The sequence below is a fragment of the Diuraphis noxia genome, unplaced genomic scaffold, assembly GCF_037042655.1.
Source record: "Diuraphis noxia isolate RWA-SAM2 unplaced genomic scaffold, SU_Dnox_SAM2 contig0002, whole genome shotgun sequence".
NCBI classification, from domain to species: domain Eukaryota; kingdom Metazoa; phylum Arthropoda; class Insecta; order Hemiptera; family Aphididae; genus Diuraphis; species Diuraphis noxia.
The window spans coordinates 20831158-20852311 of NW_028301712.1; the positions used below are offsets into that span (position 1 = coordinate 20831158).

Below are 21154 nucleotides of genomic sequence, written 5' to 3' on the forward strand. Positions count from 1 at the left end.
TAACGATTTAATGATTTAATGATTCAATTATTTATTTTGTAGATTAAAAAATTCAATTACTATTTAATCATGGAGTTATATTATTTGATTACTATTTTAAGTTTTGTAAAATTCTGCTTTTCAAACCTAGAAATTATTACGTTTATTACACCTGAAAACTGTTCTGAGCGTGAGTATTTTGTTCCCAGTTTAATGACATGTAAACAATGTAACGATCACCAGAAATCTTCCTTAGATCGTAAGTAATGGATATTATATTAATGATAAAATATGACAATATTTTTAATATTTTTTGTTGTATATCAAGGGTTGAGTTGTGTTTGTGAAAAAAATAGCAGAATTGTTGATAACATTTCAGAGTTTTCTTCTTGTGAACCATGTCCATCAAACTTGACTGCCACATTGGATAATTTGCATTGTTTAAAAAAGACAAACGTTACATGTGGATTAAAAGACATAGAATGTAGGTTAAATTGATTATGGTAAATACATATTATCTAAATTTGCCTAAAGTATCAGTACAAAATGTGTATTTTGAATGAGTTAGATTGAAATAAATTTAATCATCATTTGGTCTCTTCTCTTGAGCATCTCATTGAATTTAGAAAACTGGAATGAATCATGCCTATCAGTGTTGATAAAGTAACTACTACTTAATTTTAATAATTACACAATAAAGTCCTGCTAAGAAAAAAAATCAGATTTTTATAGATTCGTTTGGAGTATCAAACTACCTACCTACCTAGAGTATCAAACTCTTACCCAATTGTATTATTGTTATAAACTTAAAAAGTTTAAAATATTAAAATACTCTATGGAATTAGGATACTTATTCAGTTCTATTTTATTTTATTGTTATTAATAATAATATGGTACTTAAATGACTTAATCTTAAAATGAAAATGAAAGTTGACATAGATCGTATGAAATTATAATAAACAAACCAGAAAAAATAAATTAATAACTTAAAAATAATGGATAATAACCTCCTGGTGGTATGAAAAATACAAGTTTTCACTTAAGCCAAGGTTAACGGGTGGTAGGTCATAGGTATGGTCATAAAAAAAAAAAAACTATCTTGAATCTCTGTAGATTGAAACTATAAAGTGTCTCATAAATTTGTTGATTTATACTGAAAAAATTGAAAATTAGGTATATATTTTAATATTCAATTCTATATCTAAGATAGCATACAAAAACATTTTAAGTAGTTTAGTGCTCAAAAGTGCAGTTATGTAAAATTATATGTTGATATTCTGTAGCAAATGGTTGAAATTTTGCATTTTAGTTTTTACAAAAACAATGGTTTTAGAGGTGATATAATACATAATTGAAAATATAATTAACTAAAAATTAAAATATATACAGGGTGATTCATTTATTAAACAACACTCATTATTTCAAAAACTATTGACTTTTTTTTCAAAATTGTAGATCCATCTTGTTCTAGAGCTATATATTTTTTAAATATTTTCACCCTTATATTTATCAGGAAAACCATTATCAACTTTTGATTTTTTAATGACAACCTATACTTAAAATTTTATAAACTAAAAAGTCTATTTTTTCAATGAATTATCATTTTTCGTTAATCCGTTTACAAGATACAGCCTCACAAATTTAGGTGGTTTTGGGTGGTGTTTGTGTGTTATAGGTGTATGTTAGGTAGTATTTACACACAAACACCATATAATTGTTGTTTGATAAAAGAATCACCCTGTATAGGTAGATTAGTACTATGAATTAAATTATGTATTAGTCAAATACGTTATTACATAAAATTAACTAACTATGGGATCAAAATTTAACTTAATAGGAGAAAATGGGAATAGTGGGATAAGTTAACAAACTTAAGGATTCAATGACACTTACACAATTAAAATATAATGGACAAAAAATATTAGAATTACATGAAAGTAAGTATTATTTAAAATATCAAAAATAACTTGTTTTAATTTACCACCTATTAAATACTTGTACATCATAATTTAATACCTAATGCTTATCTTACCCAACTCGGTGACTCATTTACTATTCACATTTAACTCAATCATCCTTGGCCATATAATGACTCCCAAAGTAACCATTAGCACAACTAGGACCAATTTTTTCCTATAAAACCCTGTAGTATTTATATTTTTTACTTATTAATCTACTTGGAGAGAACGAATCTCTATTTTTTTAAATAATTTTGAAATTAGTTGGAATTTTTAGGTACAAATTTTCAACTACCTATAGATTTTCAAATACAAAATTAGCCTTATAATCAATGGTAAAACAATTTAAGCATTTTTGATAATCAGGTAAATATCTCAAATTTGAGAAACAGCTGCTGCTTACTTATTCTTAGTCAATTTTATTCCTTATCGAAGGAAACATTTTTCATGATTTATACAATATACATATTTTGGGATGCCCCCCCACACCTAGTCGCCATTATTGCCAACTAACCTTTAAAATATAATATTATATACTTTTTTTTTATAATGTAAAAATACTAAATACTAAATAGTATTATAGGTACCTACTACCTACAACACTAGGTACAATACCTACACATACAATAATAATGTCAACTTTTTTGTTTTTTGAGATGTTTAACATTGAACAAGCCTAAATTAAACATTCTTGGAACACCAGACACTGGGTGAATTTATTTCAACATTTAAACATCAATCTTTCTCACTTAAAGTTGTATAAGTATCATTTTATATTCTAGCACCTTTCGGCACAGTAAAATTGATTAGATTTTAAAATTTTAGAGAGGGTTTTGTTAGGAAATATGATTTTTAAGCTATTGGAACATTTTAATATAAATATAGGTTGTTCATATACCTTAATACCTTCACGATACACCAATTAAAAATAGGTATTGAAAATACAAAGTTTCAATATTTCTTTCATAAGCATTTAAAGTAAGAATGTTAGCGAAATCTTCAAATTAATTTGTAATACACAAAGTGCATATTATGATTTTTACGGTATTAGGGAAAAAAGTCCGAATAAACGGAAAAAATTCCGAAAAATAATTTAAATATAGGTAGATTAAATACCTATAGGTTTTAGTCATTTTTGCGGGATGTTTGATGGACTAGCTGTTTTACCATTACACAAAATTTATGAAGGTATGAACTATTTAAAAACTGTTGTTCCATCAGAAACTAATGATTTACTGGAGTACTTTGATTGTACATAATATATGTCACGACTCACGAGTACGTATAAAAAGGTTGATTCGGGAGAGAGTGTATAAAACTACGCCGTATAAAAGTGTTGTATCCACCAGATTTATGTAACGTGCATGAATCGGCATAAAATGGAGAACATCAAACAAACAATATAATAATATGTGAGAGCATGACGTGGTGGGGTATAAGGTATAACCATACAACGATATGGAAGTTAATCTATAAAATGCGACAGGAAATAAGTGTCGATATTGCAAAAATAGAATAAAATGATATTGGAATAACATCTAAAAGGAAACAAAACACTTTGGAAGACCTTTTTCAAATATTATGTTAAATATCTGCAGATAACGAACCACTGGAAATGATATCACAAAATATATCACATTGTTTACGGAAAAGGAGTAGGGAGTAAATTAATGGTAAATTACATGTACTTGTATAGCCATATAGGTACCTAAATTGATTACCTAATAATAAATAATAAAATAGGTATTAGATTCTGAGCGGAGCGATGAATGTATTGTTTCTACCATGATGTGTGCTTTTTTTTTTTATTTGTGTCTGTCATCACGTTTTGGGGAAGTAAAAATGCTTCGATTTTTGACTTCAGTACCTCGTTCGATCAGAAAGTGAATCTAGTTGGTACTTTGGGGGGTCAAAAGTAAAAATTTTTAATACTTTTCTAAATAATTGAGAAAAACAAACTAAAAATTAAGGGAAAAACGGGAAATTTTACGCACACTCATTTTTCGACAAAATCGATTTTGGTTTTTGATGTAACTTTAAAACAAATGACCATAGATAAATGAAATTTTTACCTAATGTTTATATAAGTATATTCTATCCACTATGCAATTTTCAAAAAATTTCGACTTAAGTTGAACTATTCATAGGCATTTCAAATTTTCGATCATTATTAGTTTTTTTAAAATTAATATCGATAAAAATTTATTTGTTCGGTAGAAAAGCTTGAAAATTTAATACAAGGCTCTTAACATATTTTTATAATAGCAGTTGAAAAATAAAATAAATATATCATGGTCATAATTTTTTTTATAAGCATTCAAAGTTTGAATTTTGACAAAATACGTAAAAATCACGAAAATTCACAAATTATTTTAAGCTAGAAATTCATAAAAAATTTTCTTTTTAAATCTAAGATTTCAAAATTTAATACAAGATTCCTTACAAGTTTTTCAATCTTTATCATAAATAAAAAGTCCACCGGAAATTCAAATTAAATTTTTATGAGCATTTGAAATTTAAATTTTTTACAACATTGGATTTTCACTTTTAGCGATTTCCTTACTTTGGTGTAACTCTAAAACAAATTACCGCAGATACTTGAAATTTTAACTGAATGTTTATATAGGCGTTTTATATATTTGATAAAATTTTCAAAATATTTAGATTTGTTTTGAGCTGTTTATTGACATTTTAATTTTTCAACTTTTTTAGTTTTTTTTCTATAAATATCGATAAAAATTTATTTGTTCGGTAGAAAAGATTGAAAATTTAATACAAGGCTTCTAACACATTGTAACAATAGAAGTTAAAAAATATTAAAAATTCGTAGGCACGATTTTTTTTTATAAGCATTTAAAGTTCAAATTTTGACTTAATACGTAAAAATTACGGCAATGTTCAAATTATCTTAGATAGAAATTCATAAAAGTTTTCCTTTTTAATTCTAAGATTTGAAAATTTAATACAAGGCTCCTAACATATTTTTACAATAGCAGTTGCAAAATAAAAGGAATACATAGTCACAATTTTTTTTTAAGCATTCAAAGTTTGAGTTTTGACAACATATTATGTAAAAATCACGAAAATACAGAAATTATTTTAAGCTAGAAATTCATAAAAAATTTTCTTTTTATATCTAAGATTTGAAAATTTAATACAAAGCTCATAAATATTTTTACAATAAAAATTGAAAAATAAATTAAATGCGTAGTCACAATTTTTTTTTTTACAAACATTCAAAGTTTGAATTTTGACAACATATGTAAAAATCACGAAAATTCGCAAATTATTTCAAACTAGAAATTCATAAAAATTTTTCTTTTTAAATCTAAGATTTGAAAATTTTTAATAATCTATGGAAACCATGAATTTATTTTATTTTTCATATGTTATTGTTAAAATGTGTTAGAAGCCTTGTATTAAATTTTCAAGCTTTTCTACCGAATAAATAAATTTTTATCGATATTTATAGAAAAAAAAAAACTAAAAAAGTTGAAAAATTAAACTGTCAGTAAACAAATCTAAATATTTTGAAAATTTTATCAAATATAGAAAATGCCTATATAAACATTCAGTGAAAATTTCAAGTATCTGCGGTCATTTGTTTTAGACTTTTAGAGATACAACAAAATAAGAAAATCACTAAATGTGAAATCCAGTGAAAATCCAACGTTGTAAAAATTTAAATTTCAAATGCTCATAAAAATTTAATTTGAATTTCCGGTGGACTTTTTATTTGTGATAAAGATTGAAAAACTTGTAAGGAATCTTGCATTAAATTTTCAAATCTTAGATATAAAAGGAATTCTAGCTTAAAATAATTTGTGAATTTTCGTGATTTTTACGTATTTTGAATGCTTATAAAAAAGAATTGTGACTATGAATTTATTTTATTTTTCAACTGCTATTGTAACAATATGTTAAGAGCCTTGTATTAAATTTTCAAGCTTTTCTGCCTAAAAAAAATTTTTTATCAATATTAATTTAAAAAAAAACTAATAATGATCAAAAATTTCAAATGCCTATGAATAGTTCAACTTAAGTCGAAAATTTTTGAAAATTGCATGGTGGATAGAATGTACTTATATAAACATTCGGTGAAAATTGCATGTATCTATGTTCATTTGTTTTAAAATTATATCAAAAACCAAATTTCATTTTGTCGAAAAATGAGTGTGCGTAAAATTTCCGGTTTTTCCCTTAGTTTTTAGTTTGTTTTTCTCGATTATTTAGAAAATAATTATTCACTTCTGACCCCCCAAAGTACCAACTAATTTACTTTCTGATCGAACGAGGTACTGAAGTCAAAAATAGAAGCACTTTTACTGCCCCAAAACGTGATGACAGACACACGAAAAAAAAAAAACTCACATCATGGTAAAATCAATACATTCATCGCTCCGCTCAGAATTTAAAACGGCAATTTATGAGTGTCTGAAGTTTAAGTTCTGATTAAGTTAAATACATAAACTACCAGCTTGTACTACATTGTACCTACCATGATCATATTCATACCGTTCTATAGTAAGTTAGTATTAATATTTAACTCATAACATTTGAGTCATAAGTTAGTAAAAATTGTGATATTATAAAGTGAAATAAATATAGGTAGGTTAGGTTAGGTTACCTATACGTTTTGTCTAAAACTAAGTTTTAATTTTTAAATTTTTTTTAACAATATACAGTGGAAACTGAACCTAACGGTTTGCCATTGGTAAGAAAATCGTGTATCCGCTGTTCACCCGGGACATTCCCATCGTCAGATCGAACAAAGTGTTTACCTTGTCAAGTGGCGAATTGCACATGTCCACAGACTTCCCACGAGTGGCTTTTGGACGGAACCCTGTGCGTGTTCAGCCAAAATCTGACTTTATGGCCCGACGAAAGAGAGACGCACATCGTCGAATACGATATTGTTGGTGTGGAAGTGGAATCCAAATATTTGAAAAAGCATTTGAGGGCACTTTTGTATAAATGTGTCAAAGTATAAAAAATTATATTAATTTCATATATGACTTAACGCATAACAAGCAACAGCAACATTCAATATAATTGAAGCTTATATACGTGATTTGTAGATGAAACACAGGATGTCGTGCGAGTCTCTTGGCAACCTTTGCACAGTACAAATGTACAAGGACGAACGGAAAGTCAACCCGTGTAGGGTGTTCAAAGACTACAGACGCATACCAACGTCGTCGGATGTTGACCGCTTGCCATTGCCTTGGATTTACTACGGCGAAGGAGATGCTTCTATTGCGCTGAACAGGAAAAAAATCACGTCCAAGTACACCATAAGACCTGGCAGTCACGTATGTACTTGTAAATTACATTATGATGTACCCATCAATCACCAACGAATCCCAATAAATACTTTCTTTTCACGTATTTATCGTATTTTCAATGATTTATGATATGCAATGGCAAAGTGTTCAATTAAAGTCTTAAAAAATATAGTTCAATCCTAACTATAATGCCCACTCACTTTACCCACCTAATCAATTACCACGAAAAAAATAGCTTAAACATTAACTCTAAATTTTTCAACACTAAAAAAAAGTGGCGAGTATTGCCCCGCAAACAGTTCATCCATCATGTGGTGATATAAAAACAATTATTGTAAATCTAGCTATTTAATAATAGAAAAATTACATACCTTCGAATCCTACAATGTATCTACATAATAATTTTATTAGAATTACTAAGACCTTACCAGAGGGGGATAGGCAATGTTTGAATTGGGGAAGAGGAACGTTAGGGGACAGAGATCACTTCCTTATACTCTCTTTTTTAATGTGTTCTCCTATTTTTTTTTTTTTTGAAAAGGAATGTAAATTAGTGAATTCCCAGTTTTCTGATGCAAAATATTATAGCCATAATACTTTTACTTTGTAACAATCAAACAAACAAAAAAAAAAAATGTAATTGGCAAATTTAAAATTCCTTATAACTATAAAATATAGTGATATGAAATTTTATTATCCAATATAGTTGATTATTATGTGGAGAGTTACCCGTTTCCGCTAAAATAATATTGGCCGTTTCCACCATAGCCCTTTTCCGCCAAAAACGAAAAAGGTACGATTCCCGTTTCCGCCAAAAAACATTTTCCGTAATAAAAATGTTTGGAAACCAATGGTCTTAATTTTTAAGCAATATATATGTTGTGGTATATATAAAATAAAATAGTAATGTAAAATGTAGGCAATAGCAACGTGCGTGAAGTTGGCCCACCCATTTTTATTTTGCTTGCTGATCATAAACGGCTAACTCACAAATTCTAAAAGTGAACTCGCAAATTCTCGCAAATAACTCGCAAAATATTGGTGAAGATTTTAAGTCGCTACTCTAAAGTGGGTGGGCCAACTCGCCAACTTCACGTACGTGTAATAGCAATGACATTTGAAAATAATTGTGAAATTGCAAATAGGTACAGCAATATATACAGCGATAATCTTCGATAATTGTTGATAATCGTCGATAACGGAAGGAAGTATATTATACTGTATTACTGTATCATAGTTTATTTATAATTTGCACACAATAATTATCTGACTAATGTTAAATTCTTATATTCTAATTCAGTATCTGTCCTGTCTGTCATCAGTTTAACAACAGTTAATACGATTTTCAAAATGGAATTAGTTAATAATTTTTGTGGCATTTTTAATTATTTAAAAACAACGATATGTTTTTTCAAAATTCTATTGAGACTATATTTGACCTATACTTGTATTATAATTTGAAATAGTTAAATATAATGTATTATTATTATCTACTTGTATTATTATAATTTATAATGATAAAAATATTTTTATATGATAAGAATATATAATATTTGTACATGGTTCCCAAATTGACGGAAACGTCTTTTCACAAAAATAAATTTTGGCGGAAACGGGAATCATACCTTTTTCGTTTTTGGCTGGAACGGGCGATGCCCATTATGTGTTTTAAAAAATAACTAATAAAGAAGAGAAAAGCAAATTCATTGTTGTTTTGGGTGATTTTTAACTGGAGGAGTGAAGCCTCCTTGACTGTTAATTTAGTGTGGAACACATTGATAGGTAAATAGGTTTTTCTCATAGTTTTCATGATTTTATCATATTTTGAAAGTGCCATCAAAGAAGAAAAATTGAGTTGCTTCATTCGTAGGTATTATAGACATTCATTAATTCAATGCAACAAATTCAACTTACAGCTAAAATATTATAGCTATATTTAGTACTATACATATAATAATTAACATACAATAATTTATGAATAATACTAATCATTTTCGACAAAAGACATGATATAATATTTTGTAAAACAATAGTAATTTTTTTTTTACATATTTTATTAATATTTATTTTATACGATTAAACACCATTTAGCACCATAATTAATCCTTTCTCTATATACTCATAAGCCAATTATATTTCATAATAATATATCTTATTCTGCAGTAGTCTTTACACTATTACGAGGAAATCGCACTATGGATGTCTGTGAAAAAGTTAGCGCACGTAATATTAACAGATTGATTTAAAAAAATGTTTCATTATTTTGAAATTGAATTGCCTTCTCATAGGTTTTTAATAGATTCGAGTTTATATATATATTTATGCTGTATATTATTAATATTATTATACAAAATTAAGCACCTTGAGAAGTTCCCTACCCCTATTTAAATTGCTTTTGACATATAATATTTTAAAAGAATATTTACAAATTCACAAATCTATTTTGCAATTATTAAATGATTAATAATAGGTAAAAAGTATTAGGTATTTTTAGTTTGATTAACACTCAAGGTTATTATATCTATTTAACTTGAGGATTCATTACCTATATGTTATTATAAATAATGACTTTTAATGGTAATTCTTTCTATATTAATACTTAGTAGGTATTAACTTTACTATAAAATATTTTTCCCTATCTAACTACCCTCCCAACCAACTTTTTAGGTGATTCAAATATACCAATTTAAGTGCATACTTAGTGGTATTAATAACTGGTTTAATTTTAGAAAAGCAAATTGCATCTAGTTGCGGCCAGATACAACTTGAACGGATCGCTAATTAAATTATCTGAATTGAGTCCCGTCGAGCTTCAAGTGTGTCCTGGATTGTGGAACGGCATCGAGTCGGCATTTCGTTTTGGTGCTCGATACTTTCACTCATGCAATATACCAGCGAAACAATTGATCGAACAAGGGTCTAAAGAGCCCATATTTTACGACTTTTACTTACAATACGATGACAGTAAAAAGAACATGTACGCAATACCGTTGTTGGTACGAAACATTAAAGTGGGAACAACTTATCCTAATAAGGTGAGTTTATATTGAACAATTAAAATAGTTAACAATTTTTAGTACCCAATACCTAACTTTAAATACTCTTCAAAAATTGAATAACTATGATGTCATTCAATTAACGTTGACAAAATAATGAAAAAATATACATAAAAAATAAATATATTATTAAGTTATGCCCTTAAAAACAATTAAATCTGACATAATAAAACGCGTTGGATAATTGTGTTATTCATTATTGTTTAATTAAAATATATAAAGAATTGGAGAACAATATAAATTATAATTATATCTTTCTTATAGTATACTGTATAATAATTGTATATTAGATAGCCTAATTGCCCAACTCTGTAGTATAGTAAAATATATTGCATATTTTATAAAATAAAAATTATGAGTAGCCCATTAATTTAAGAACATAGTATATTAAATATACAATACATTTGTTGAACATTATCATATTTTTGACTTAATTGTATAAATATTATTATTATAATTATAGTTCCAGTATAATGTAATTAGTTAAAAAAAAAAAACCCCAAATGAGTTTAATAGTTATGATTTATATATAAGCACATATAGTTTCTTAAATTAAATGTTCAGTTAATATAACATAATAATATGATATAAATATGAATTAATAGTTAATAAATAAAATAAAAAATAATAACATTAATTTAATCCACCTCACCATCTAAAGCGTGATTAGTCCAGAGACCTCCTCAAAGCCTAGAATTTATGAGGTGTGGTCATTAGACCCCACACTTTTTAGACCACTCAGTCCACTATACTTGTATCCCCCCCCCATATTACCTAGTGTTTAAACTTTATTACATATTGTATATATTCTTATTTGTTCTAAAAAAATATATATATATATATAAATATTAAAATGTACAATTAATTATTTAATTGTATGAGTAGATTATACAATCTACAGATAGGATTTTATTTAATATGATTGAATTAATTTTATTCGTGATTTAGTTTACCTAAATCATCGGGAAGTCTACAGAAAACGTTATTTCAATGGCTGAAATATAATACTATAACGCACACGTCATGATCTAGGAACGTCATAATAATTAATGTATAACAATATATTTTAAATTTTTGCAATAATTATTTTATAATAAAAAGCGAATTAAAAAAAAAATATACATATTTTTAATTTATTTTAATTTAATTTTTTATTATAAATAAATGTATTTACAATCTGTAATATAATAAAACAATGAGTAAATTTGAGATTTTTTACAAGGTTTGGAGGCTTGAGTGAAGGGTGCGTCCATTGACAATTTAAAATTTTTATGGAGTATTATGTGTATTCATCCCATTCAATTTACAATTTATAGTTCAAAATATAATTATTTAAAACTACTTCATCACGTGGATACAATTTTCATAGATATTTATGTTTTTACCTTTCTCCCTAGTCCCTAAAACAGAACAAAGAAATCCTTGAATTCTTAAAGGTAACAAAAAATTCTGTTATGAGTATGACGTATGAATATGATACATGTACCTATATAAAATAAATATTAAATATGTTTATTAGGTAATAAATGATTAAATTTTAGGGTAGAGATACATCACAATGGTTGTTAACGAGACGCATGTTTCTGATAGATCAGTTTAGTGGAATTTCTACTAAGACCCGAGGATTGCCAACGGTCATACAATACTTGAAAACCGTTAAACTCGTGTAAGTGACATTAAAATAATTATAGACATTAATTACACGTTTTAAATCGTGATTTTATATTCCTAATAAATTGCAGAGTACAAGCTCAACGTGAAATTGAAAATGAAGGAAACATCTATCCACCATTTATGATTTTAGATTACGGTCAAATAACTGATGAGAATATATCATTGAATGAGCTGTGCCCAGTGACGTTCACAGTAGAATTTTTTATGGAAAACGACATACTGCATTATGTTGACGTAATGCTGTTATATAATATTCTGTCAGAGTTTTCAGATAGCTGATAGCTTACCTTTAAATTGCTTACTTTCAGATGAGTTTGGGTATTCTTAGTGGTTGTGTGTTCATCTGGAGCTGTATACACACGTGGAGTGAATCAAAACGATGTGGAAGAATGGCAATTGACTTGTGGACAATTGGACAATTTACAATTACTTGTTGTTCACATTTTGCAAATATGATATTTGTGGTTTGTCTACTATTAGCTGTTCATACGTTGTTATTTTATAAAGCGCAGAGTGTTGTTTACATTCTTTTACCGTCTCAAGATTTGGAAACTGTTGTTAATCGTTATGTAATTATTGCATTCCTATTAAAAGTGAGTATATCATCGATTTTACAATGATTTGTGTTTTTTTTTTGTCATCGCTTTTTGAATAGGTAAAAATCCTTGGTTTCAATATATTTTCTGATATGAGTGACAACTAGTTTTATTTATTATTCAGGAGGAGTGAGAGTCAAAAGTAAAAATAAACTTGAATGTAACGTTTGTGACTTACTTAATGATGATATAAGTACGCTCAACACTATAAGTATAGGTATAGCAGTGCGATTTCCTACTTGACTTCATTATTTTCAGTTAAAGTTAGGCAGTCTTGGTATCTAGGTAAACATTTGCATTATATTACAGTTATAAGTTATAATATACCTACAAAGTTCATTAAATAATTTAAATAACTGTTGGACGTTTAGTTGGGCAGCTCGTCATCATCTAAGCGTAGGTTCATTATGGTACCTACTTACTTCGTTGAGTTTAGTACCAAAATTTAATTGGTGTATTTAAAGTGACTTTTTAACATATTGTATAATTTTAACTTAAACTATACTAAATAATTATATAAGCTCATATATATCTTTTTAAATATTTACTATTCTTGAGGTACGACCTTTTGCTTAATTCTGTAAGTATAAAATTCCCTTGAATATTATTGAGCTCTTTCATATTCAACATGTGTTAGGTATACAAAATGGTTTTGAGAAGTGATTCGTATATAATAAGTATATCGTATATTATGTTGTTAATGCATTCGTACTCATATTTATATAAAAGTAAAGTTCAACAGAATTCATATTTTATTTAAAAGTTGCTCTTTATTATAGTAAAATATATCAATATATAAGTATAGTCATAGGCAGACATGAGATTTTTGTAAGATACCTTATGGCATACTAATAGAGTAGTAAAATAGAGATATACAATATTGAGTAAGATTTACATATCAACAACCTATATAAAATATAAATATATTATTAATGTTAATGTATTTTGTAGATTGTAGAAATTGTACGATTAATATGGAAACAAGCAACCATTGATATATTTTTAGTGGATTGGGAAAAACCAAGAATTTCACCAAATCAGAAACAAAATGGTATAATGCCTACCCAAAAGCAAACTGTCAGCATTTGGAGAAGCTATTTTGTAGCAAACGAATGGGCTGAAATACAGACGAAAAGAAAAATTAGTTTGCACTTGCAACTCTTGTTTACTATACTTCTCTTAAAAGTATGCACATATTAATTATTTGGAATTTTTTAACAACGTAAAATATTATAAGTTAAATGTTAGGTAGTTATTCGCATGAGTTATTTGTTTTACAAATTGAGTTAACTGAATTATCAGTTGTATAAAAGCCGAATTGCTTGGTGCATTAGAGTATTTTGTTACTTTTTTGTGACCAGGTACCTATATCGAAAACGATAATAAAGTCAGAATTTGGTTTTTGGACTTAGTTTTAAAATTATAGCCTATGAAGTTCACGATATCATCATAATAATATTAAAGTAATTAGATACCAAAAATAATATTATAGTTTATCGTAAACAATATTAAACAAAAACTACGTATTATAAATAAATTTATATTACTAGAAAAAATATTTTTATTTTAAATTATTGTTTTAGATTTATGGTTTGGAAAACTGGGCTGTTGCTGAGCCTGAAGTACATTTAACCAAAGTTCCGTACAGACCAACTAGTCAAATTTTAGGATTTGGTATGCTTGTTATCGTGTTCAGTTTTGTGTACATTGTTCAGGTAAGAACAATTTCATGGTTATGCATTTTATTTATTTTTGTGATTTATTGTTTGCATTGAAGTTAACGCCATAAAGCATACTCATCTATGTATATCATATTGTTATTTGAGATTGTAGTCAAAATTTTCATCGTAATTTAATGATGACTCTAACACAAAAATGGTACAAACTAAATAATAATCTATTATTTTCTTGTTAAAGTTGAAGAACGTAGGTAAATGTGAAATTTAGTATTTTTCTTTACCAATTTTAATAAATTTATTTTTCAAAATCTGCGTGTTCTATCTTCTACACAATATTTGAATTTTTTTGTCTATTTCAAATTATTATTTCAATCGATTTTTCGTTTCGTAATTTTGAATATTATTCTTATAACTTATGTATTATATAATAAATGAAAAGCTAGAATTTCTATGTATTAGCATATTTTTCTCCTCCGATCCAAATATACATTGGTTAAAAGTCACAGAACAGTTTTCATTTTGAATATTTGTTTCATATTTTAATAAAAATGCATAGAATCTTATAATTGCATATTTTGAGTTTTTGATCGGTAGAGCTACTTAAAAAGATAGGCATTCCAATGTATTTCGACCTGTCTATAACGGAGTCCTTCTATTACGGACACGGACACTAACATTTTACTCGACAATTTCATAACGGACAAAAATACATACATACTACGTTGATAAGAAACGCAATTAGGACATTAAGTGAAAACACGGATTACGACCAATTACATTATCGCCGATTACGATAACGCTAATTGCGAGTACCTATTGCATTTATAAAGTTTAAATTTGTACAACAATTTAGGTTAATACAATTTAACAGAAATATCCAGATATAAATTGCAATATGTACGTATAAATGATAACCATGAGTATCAAACGTTTTTATTCAGTTTCTATCGGTTCGCCGTCAGAGTATTAAATTTATAATGTATGTGTATAATATATAATACATAATACATAATACATATTGATACAGATTATACCTAATACATATTATAAAATAAAAAACAATACAAATGTATTGTACGTACAAATTGTAATTTTTAAAACATTGAAACCTGTCTACAACGGACACCTGTCTATAACGGACATTTATTTTGGTCCCGCAACTGTCCGTTATATACAGGTTTCACTGTATAAAATTGTAAAATATGCATTTAAAAGTGTAAAAAAATGTTGTAATTCTATCACACTGTTTTTACATAAAAATTAATCGAAAATAATCTAGATAATTAAGTATTTTGCAATCAGTTTTGAAATTCCTTCAACAAATTGTCATATTAACCCCTTAATTTTGAATTTAATACACTCTTTTCCATTTTTGATTTTATATCGCCAAATATCAAAAACTCAAACAATATTTTTTTTTTTAAAACGCAGAGCATAAATATTTTATTTTTATTTTTGTTTCTCTGTTAGGGATTTTTTTTTATTGATCTCAAGCATCGGCAATTAGCATTTTGTAGGGGAGTTACGGTTGGTTGAGGAACACATGTGTGTGAGGGAAGGTTCGTTGCTAAAAACCAAAGTGGTTACGAATTTGGGAACTATAGCGGCATCGTCCTATGCGTGACCTCAGTACACGTAGTTAGTGACTGAGGTCAACCACTGAACCACAACTGGCCTCTCTAGGCTCTTTTAGTTTCATTTGTAATATTATCACCAAGCCTATTGTTTTTTTTTGTGTGAATAATTATTTATTATACTGTAAGTTTTATTTAAGAGCTTATGTCCTTTTATTATTATAAAAATTGTTTATATTAATGTTCCATTAAATGTCATACACAAAATTTTAAATGTTGTAATAAACAGCTAGGTATAGGTATTAGCAAACATGCGTTTACAAGCCTATATGATAAAATGTAATCTTTTATTTGATATAACTGAAAATGTCAGCTTATAAATATAAATTTATATTTATTTTTTATTGAAGGAAAAAGATTCATTTACAAAATTATCTCTATATAAATAAAATAATATGTAATATATTTACGTCAAATATGACGTTTCACAATTTTTAAATAAATATTTGAAAACCAAAAATATGCAACATAAATTATTCTATTCAGTATGAGCCAAATCGTGGACATAACTGACAACCAATGTATTTGGGTTAAAGGGAAAAATATCATGCTAATGTACAGAAATACTAACTCTACAGACTAAAGTAATGATATAAAATTGCACATACTATACTATACTTACATATCTAGTAAGAATAATATTGTAAATCACGAAACACAATCAGATCTACAGAGCTACAGACCACTTTGAATATTTTACACGCAATTAATTGTTTCAAACAATAAATTATTATTCACAATAACCAATTTTTAATTAATATGGTGCAATTCTCTATAAAAGGAAATTATACATATTAAAGTGAAATGGTAGATTATGCGTTGGTTACTGATTATGACAACATTTTAGTAATAATACATTTTATTAAAATATACAGTAAACATTTATAAGATTTTTAGGATTTTTATTTAATTTTTAATATTGAAGCCCATCAATTTAAATTAATCTTCAACGTATAATACCAGCTAGATCACACGCGTTGTTTTGTTAATTTAATGTAAAATGTAGTTTAGGAAAATAAATGGTTAAAAATGATTAGCTTGTAGGTACTAAAAATATTAATATTTTATTTTTTATAATTAAAAATTTACATTTTCTCTGTACAGTGGATAACAACAGTAGCAATATACGAGAGGTACATAAAGAATTGTATACAGCAGTTTGTCGATATATGTTCGTTGGCCAATATTAGCGTGTTCATTTTGTCTGCTGAGTTTTTTGGTTATTACATACACGGCAGGTAAATAAGTTGCACAACGTTAAATATTATACTATTATAATATTATACGATGATCATACGATCATTGTGAATGGCTGATTAAACAGTAACAAATTATTTAATCATGATTTGTACATAGATCTGCCCATGGATTTTCGGATACTGACATGGAGAGTTTGATTGGTCAATTGAGAAGAGAAGAAGACAATATGGTAAGACACAGAGGTTTGATGCCAGGTACGGAGAATCAGACGTTTGAAATGACTGTTCCTTCATCTTTGAAGACTTACTATCGACGAGTTATGGCACCTTTGAATAATGTAAATACTATCACATAATATCACTTACTACCTAAATATGAAGTGTATTCGATTTTATTTTTTGAACCTTTTTTTTTAGATCCAATCCAAACAGATCTCAGGCTCGTCGTTTAGGATTAAACAAGTAGATAAAACTGATATGGTAAAAATAGGACAGGCATACAATAATATGAATAAATTCTTAGCAGCTTTCTTGGATCACGTGTGTTAACAGTTTTAGTATATCAACTAAAAATAAGTTTGACTTAATATAATTTATTTTAGGCTTTGAAAGATTTGGATTATGAAATTCGTGAAAAGACTTTCGTCGAGAAGCTATTAGGGATTGAATACTCAGACCCTTTGGACAAAGGAGTATTTTTCATAGGCGAGAACCAACTATAAAATTGTTATTTCAATATTTATACTATAAATTATATAATATTGTGTAATAATTATTTTATAGATGACGGGCATTCGTTTGATCAAGTGATTTTTTACGGAAAAGAGTGTACTTTAGTAATATTTGACTTGATGATGCTATCATTTTTTTTCGTACTTACTGAAAATATTGTGCTCGCTGGAATTATTACAGGATTTTTAAACAAGGTTTGTAATCACAGGAATTATGTTTAAAAAAAATTTGCATAAATATAGGTAGTTGTAAATTATAATAGTTTTATTATATTATATACATATATATATTTAAGTACTAATTTCATAAATTTAATTTTTCTTATATAAATGTTAATACTTAATCGGATTATGTGTTCATGTACAGGCAATGAGCGTTATCAGAACAACATTTGGCAAAAGGAATTTGGCCAAGAAAACCTTAATTGATGAGAGGTTTTTAATATAAAAACAATGTGAAATAAATATATTTTATAAATATTATTTCATCTAAAAATGGATAATATGTATTTTTTTTTAATATCCAATTTTATATAAAATTTATAAATTTTTGTACTTGAGGGATGGATATAAATTGGGTATTGGATAAAGAAATTGGTCCACAAAAAATATTAAAATATGTCATGTTAATAAAATGATTATATACTGAACAAATTTTCACTGGACTTAACGCCTCTTAAGTAAGCTAAAAAGTCCTTATATAGTTTTGTGACGCTATATTTTTTCCTTTTGCTGTTATACATCCTTTCTCTGAGCGGGTTTAGCTTGATTTGCGCCAAAATGCCTACTAATAGTTTGTCCACATTATGATCGATACCACTAGAAGTTTCAATAAACTTACAGTTCCAACTGTATGCCAAATTTCGACCAACTGTTAAAAAACAAAATTGTTTTGTAATATTAACAAATTAATTAATTAATACATTTCCCAACCATTTGTTTGAATTTTTCTTGTTCGTTCCAAGTCTGATTTGTTGCCAACCAATATTACACCTCTTGTATGAATGTATTCGCCTTTCCATAGAAACAATAACATCTGTTCTGCTATATCAAAACTCCTCTCGTCGACTACCGAATACATAACTATAAACACATTTGGGTTGTAGGTCGAGCATAGAGTTTCAATCTGAAAATAAACATTAAAATTGTATTTAATACAAAAACTAAGCATTATTGAAATTACATATTTATGTCGCAAATCCATGCGTTCGCGCTGTACCATTTTTGTTGTGTCTATCGTCTATACGTGCAATCAATAGTGCCTGCCTTTGGTGGTGTTAGATATCGCAGAAACAAAATACTAGCAATACCAATTATTATGAAATGTATTACGTGAGGTGGAAGCAATCCGGACGGATTATGAGAATAATTAAGAAATTCATCAAGATTGTGTACTTCGCCGTCATCGTTATAATTGCTCTGCGTAGATTTCCGCGTATACATCTGGTCATTTGAGTTTTATTGGTTAACGAGTCCATAGATTTTTCATCGTTTTATGTTTAGTTGACATAGACCCAATAAGGACAACCTATATTTCCCGGTATCATTTAGTAGAATTTATTTTTCTGTAGTGTTATCCAACATTCTAAATTATAAAAGTTAGGTCATCCGTCTGTATGTATGCCAAATGTACTTGATAAAGAAACTGTGCCATTTTTAAATACTGTTGAGCCAATATTGACTTTTAGGTGTTTAATGTCACCCATATAACTCCATCATGAAATCGAACGTCTTGGCCAAGGTATATTATGCTATATGGCTATATACATAGTCTCGGAATTTACTTTATATGCGCTATTGTGCAATCACTATAAATTATTAATTTTTTTAAAAGTTTATTCTGAAAATATTTTATTTTGAATCATGTTTCTAGTATTGTAAGTTGAGGTGTAATCGATCACTAAAAAAAAATATATATTTAATAGTATACCGGGTGATTCTTTTATCATTGAACACTCATTATTTCAAAAATTATTAATGTTTTTTAAAATATTATTTTATATAGTTTCAAGTTGTTAAAAAACCACCGTTTTTATTAAAAAATTATATTTTTAAATATTTTTTATCCTTATTATTTTTAAGTTTTTTACTTTTTTGAATGACAACATAGTGTTTAATTTCATATTTCAAAGCAGAATATTTTTCTAAGTATTTTGATACATAAAAATCGAATTTAGGACGAGTAGTTTATGAGTTATAAGTATTTAAAGTTTAAGACAAGCGGAGTAGTGGATAAACATTTTGCGGGGTAACCCCGTACCACTCCACTCTGCCTAAACCTGCCAATAACAATGCGTTGACAAAAAATTGTTTCTTAAAAACGAATACAAGCATATAGCTAATGATGTTCACATTCATCGTATCATAGGAAATAGGTTTAAATGACGAACTCCAAAATAAAAATTAAATGATGAAATAGTTCCCCAAAAATATGTATAAGAATTAGAAACAGTTGAATTTCAGAAGGTATATAATATTTTAAGAAACAATTGAATAATCGATTTTGGGGGTGTTATTACATGTGGTAAGTCTCTCCTCTCCCAGCCGCCTACCTCATCAGTGTCGCTTATGTAGACAATATTATTGTCCTGTTGTACAAAGGAAGACAATAATTACAAGTATACGTTTTATCATAAGATGAGTTAACAATATTTAGCTCAAAATCAAATGAATAGCTATCAAACAGTTTCTACAATAATAATGATTTTATTATATAACTTTCACATTAGTTGTGTTCAATTTGGTATACCTCAACAAAAAGTAGGCTTAATTGTTGATGTTTACTTGGTGATATTAGTATTATTGACTTTTAGTTTAGACATATAGTAGTTTGAAAAAAAAGTTTGAAATATTATTATTTTTTTCTGTAAATTAGGTTAAGTGAGTTTGAGTGTAAACGACATATATGATAAAGAGAACACTCCATTATACCTATCTATAATCTACCTATATAGATAGACAGATCGGATAATGTAAAATTCGGTGAGTGATTGGCACGTATTGAACTGCACACATATACAAAGGTATTCCTTCTTAAAAATACAAAACAAAATTGAGCAGATGAAAGGTAATTTTAAAATGGTTCGGCTTTAACAAACACGTTGGATTATTGACCGAGTAGATTGTTTTCGTCATTTTTTCTGATCCCGCGTGAGCTTCTTATGCAAATCTCCATAGGTACGTGTTGATAAAATATATTGTTGTTTTATTGCCATAAATACATTTTTATATTTCAACGCTAAATGATGTGACATGCATGATGGTTTTTGATAGGCTGATACTCATTTTTGATTACAACATTGCAGGTTTTTATTATTCAAATGGCATATAGGACTTAGGTATTATAATATAAACTATATTATG

General features: G+C 27.4%; 2 protein-coding genes across 3 annotated transcripts in view; one reads left to right on the forward strand and one right to left on the reverse strand.

Annotated features, from left to right (window-relative positions):
* Positions 1 to 69: 69 nt before the first annotated feature.
* LOC107162276 (meckelin) lies at positions 70 to 18380 on the forward strand. 2 transcript variants are annotated; one of them, XM_089218607.1, is made up of 16 exons: positions 70 to 238; positions 308 to 463; positions 6623 to 6921; positions 7016 to 7249; positions 9952 to 10257; positions 11820 to 11944; positions 12021 to 12186; positions 12261 to 12545; positions 13500 to 13733; positions 14132 to 14263; positions 16966 to 17099; positions 17218 to 17398; positions 17478 to 17600; positions 17663 to 17765; positions 17844 to 17986; positions 18159 to 18380. In XM_089218607.1, the coding sequence occupies exons 1-16, from the start codon at positions 70 to 72 to the stop codon at positions 18237 to 18239; spliced, it is 2871 nt and encodes a 956-aa protein (XP_089074733.1). In that variant the 3' UTR covers positions 18240 to 18380. The 2 variants fall into 2 exon arrangements, with proteins under 2 accessions (XP_089074733.1, XP_089074734.1); XM_089218608.1 differs by lacking the exon at positions 308 to 463.
* Positions 18381 to 18395: 15 nt separating this feature from the next.
* Positions 18396 to 21154, reverse strand: part of LOC107168530 (uncharacterized) — a 109854-nt gene continuing 107095 nt past the window's right edge. Inside the window, exons 6-7 of the mRNA XM_089218610.1 lie at positions 18725 to 18917; positions 18396 to 18662 (exon numbers count right to left, since the gene is read on the reverse strand). Coding sequence (XP_089074736.1) covers positions 18430 to 18662; positions 18725 to 18917 — 426 coding nt within the window. The 3' untranslated portion in view covers positions 18396 to 18429. The remainder of the gene's footprint in view (positions 18663 to 18724; positions 18918 to 21154) is intronic.

Coding starts and splice junctions, on each gene's coding strand:
- LOC107162276 (XM_089218607.1), top strand. CDS start 70: ATGGAGTTATATTATTTGATTACTATTTTAAGTTTTGTAAAATTCTGC. Junction 10,258..11,819: donor GAACAACTTATCCTAATAAG/GTGAGTTTATAT, acceptor ATTAAATTTTAG/GGTAGAGATACATCACAATG. Junction 17,766..17,843: donor CAAAGGAGTATTTTTCATAG/GCGAGAACCAAC, acceptor ATTATTTTATAG/ATGACGGGCATTCGTTTGAT.